Here is a 3284-nt window from a genome sequence, read left to right as displayed (position 1 = left end):
AGAGGTCTGTGCTGAGTGCTTGCCCATCTGGTGAATAGCTGGGAAGCAGCATGTCGGACACTTTAGCTCAGAGAAGAGAAAGCCCAGGGCCTGGAGGTGACATTCTAACCCACTCCTCATTCAGGAAGTTCACTGAGAAAAGCATCCCAAATAGTTTCTCCCTAAACTCCCAACCAGTCAGTGCAAAGCTGATCTCCCCCTCCAGCAGGAAATCCCCACCAACTATCTGCTCCCCTCCTGCCACATTGCGGCTTTCATCAGGTTTATCTGCTTCTCAGCCCAGAGGACAGCGCATCAGTTCAGCTACATGAGAAACACATCAGCAAAAACCACCCAGTATGGCAAACCGCACCTCCCCGCAAGACCGTGGTTTCACTTGTGCCATCCTGGTCTGTTCCCTCCACTCAGGGGACTTTCAGCAGCCAGGAGATCACATGGACTTCACCCCCACGTCCTGCTTCTCTAAAACAACTCAGTAATCAGCTCAAACCTTTGGGGAGGGGAGAGGGGGACCAAAGTGTTTGTGGAAATGGAGCCTGGCCATAAATAGCTTCTCAGCTGAGTCACACAGTTGTAAGTCTAAGCACTCTTCCAACACTCACAGACAGAAGCTGCACCAGGAAAGACAGTAACCATGCCACAGCTTAATTTTCAGTAATATGCAGACACTCAGGACTAGCACTAGTCACACACTGCCCAAAAGGCAGGCAGACTTGCCCCTCTTGTCAGACGAGCCACAAGAGCAACACAAGTTCTGACCGCAGGATCAAATTCCAGCATCAAATCCCATCAGTCTCCTCCTAAACTTGGACAATTCTCCCTTGTGTTACTTCTCTACCAGCTTTGCAGGAGGAAGGAAAGCACGTTTTCCCCATTCAGGTAACGGAGTTACCTGGTGTTGGCTGCTCAGCAAGAGGCCCAAGCTGTCTGTGCTGCTGCAGCACACCTCTGCAGAGAAGCGTTTTCTGGGCAGGCATCACTACTTAGTTGCACCAGCCATTCGTCTTTGCCTTCAAGAACAGCAGCACCTTTGCCTGTGTGCCAGACTTCTTCTGGAGAATTCAGAGAGATTCCAATTCCATCTCTCCATGGGAGAACTTAGGGAAAATGATGGCAGCATGAAACAACAGCACATGGCAAAGGCAGCCACTGGCACCACCACACCACAGCGCCACGCAAGAGCTCAGAGAGCGCAACACACGGGGACACAACGGAAGCCAGCAAGGTTGAGAATAAGTCACTTTTGGTACAATTGCAAAAAGATATCAAACAGGACTTGCCTCTTTTTTTGTCTTTTTCTAAGTTTTATAAATAAAGTCTGATAATTCTTTATAAAAACTAACCTCAGAGCCACAAACAGTTTGCGGGAGGTTCATGAGAAACTTTAAAATTATTTATTTATTAACTTTTAACTAGCAAAGTCTCCGAGAATATTTCCCCATTTATATGGTCAAATATTCTCACCCTCTCAGATAAAAAAGCTGACTATAAATACGCTCTCTCTTCTGTCTGATTTTAATTTTAAACTTAGATAATTTAATAACTCTTAAAATGATGTTCCTCTCTTTAAATAAAGGGCTATTTAACCACATAAACTGGTTGTGTAAACCATCACACTAGAGACACTTGATACCCTCAAAACATGGGAACAAATAGTGATTTTGGTCTTGTTCAGTGCAACACATTAGGCACAAAACCGGCCTGCAGTCAACACGGTACCTTCCCTCTCTCCCCTGGGGTGCTGGGCCCCTGCAAGCGGGGGGCAGAGGCAGCAGGGCACGACAGCATCTTCCTTTCCACCACTGCTAGTTTACACAGCTAACACAACGGACGTCTGAAGGAAACCCACTGTTAGGGCACAGAGGCACACCTAGAAAGGAATAAAAACCTATTACACAGAACACCCCAACTGCAACTACGGGTACCAAATGAGACAAAAGCAGCAGATTCAGGCACCTGGCAGTCAGGCACCAAGATGCACCACCTGGAAGAGTAATGAAATAAAGCCTTTGGAAGTGACTGAAAATTAGGGTTCCCAGCCCCCAGGAAGAAAGCCCCCCTCCGGACCTTCCCCAAGACCTTCCGTTGCCCATGCTGCACAGACTTTCTTTGGCTAGAAAACCAAGATCTCGCAGTCTGTCCCAAGGGTGCCCGAGGGCTACAGACCACTGGGTGGGAGGCTACGTCTGCACAGGACAAGGGACGCATCACCACTGCTCATACCAATCTGGACACAACAAAATAAAACTGGAGTGATCAGCAGGCCAGTCCTGGGCCAAGTAGAAGGAACCCGGACCCATGTGGGGAGGGTTTGTGCTTTGGGGATTCCAGGCTGGTTTTGTGCCTAATTGCCCTGCACAGACAAGCTCAGGCAACACTCGCTTCACTAAGACCGGGCGTCCGTTTTGGATTTCACTATTGTGATGACGCTAGTAGTAGCAACCTTGCCAGGGACGAGGGGCCCCATACTGGAGGTGAGAGGCCCTCGTGCAGGGGTCATGGGGCTCCGGGCCACGGTTCTGGCGAAGTTCTGGAGAGCCTCGTATTTGGAGCGGAGAGCATCAAGTTCCATTTTCATGCTGGCGTTTTCAGAGGCCAGCTTCTCCACTTCTTGCTGCAGCTCTGCCTTCTGCTTCTCCAGTTCCTCCTTCTGGGTAACACGCTTGACTCTGCAGCTGGCTGCGTAGCCCCGGTTCTTCAGTGTACGCCGACGCTGCTTCAGCTGGATTATCTCCTCCTTCGACAGGCCCCGTAGATGCTGGTTCAGCTCCCGCACAGACATGGTCACCAGCTCCTCATCTGTCAAGCTGGTCCCATTCTCACCTGGCTCCCGCTTCACCTGGAAGAGAAGGCAGCACACACTTGTGAAACCCAGAGCGGGTACCTGCACCCGCCACCCGCATCCCTTTCCTCCACCTGCCTCTTACCTTCAAGGCTTTGTTTCCTTTGTTGGGGGTCGTCATAACACGACAGCCTTGTCAATCAGGTTCTGGAAGGGAAGAAAGGTCATGTTAGCCCTCCAGGACACAGCAGAGCCTGCATCATTCCTGTGGCAGGGTCCAGCAGCAATGCCCTGTGCTGCTGCACATCCCACTCCCCCCGTCCCTAGACAGCACTCGACAAGCACCCAACTGAGCTGGACTCACAAGTGGCAGATTCTGTCCCTGAGCAGAAACTGCTGCTCCTCCACACCTCTACTCCCACGGAGACTTTGTGGCAACGCTGGGTTTTTTGCTTGGGGTGGGGGAAATTGAAAAACAAGGAGGAGTCAGAATACACGGAAG

At 50.6% G+C, this 3284-nt stretch overlaps 1 protein-coding gene across 1 annotated transcript; it reads right to left on the bottom strand.

Annotated features, from left to right (window-relative positions):
• Positions 1 to 1276: 1276 nt before the first annotated feature.
• On the bottom strand, positions 1277 to 2991 carry MAFG (v-maf avian musculoaponeurotic fibrosarcoma oncogene homolog G). The gene is made up of 2 exons (XM_010294609.1): positions 2928 to 2991; positions 1277 to 2839 (listed from the first exon to the last, which is right to left on the bottom strand). Exons 1-2 carry the CDS (start codon positions 2961 to 2963, stop codon positions 2387 to 2389), a joined length of 489 nt encoding a protein of 162 aa, XP_010292911.1. The 5' UTR covers positions 2964 to 2991; the 3' UTR covers positions 1277 to 2386.
• Positions 2992 to 3284: the final 293 nt, after the last annotated feature.

The sequence above is a fragment of the Phaethon lepturus genome, unplaced genomic scaffold, assembly GCF_000687285.1.
Source record: "Phaethon lepturus isolate BGI_N335 unplaced genomic scaffold, ASM68728v1 scaffold46019, whole genome shotgun sequence".
Lineage (NCBI taxonomy): Eukaryota > Metazoa > Chordata > Aves > Phaethontiformes > Phaethontidae > Phaethon > Phaethon lepturus.
This window is presented reverse-complemented; position numbering and strand designations above follow the sequence as displayed.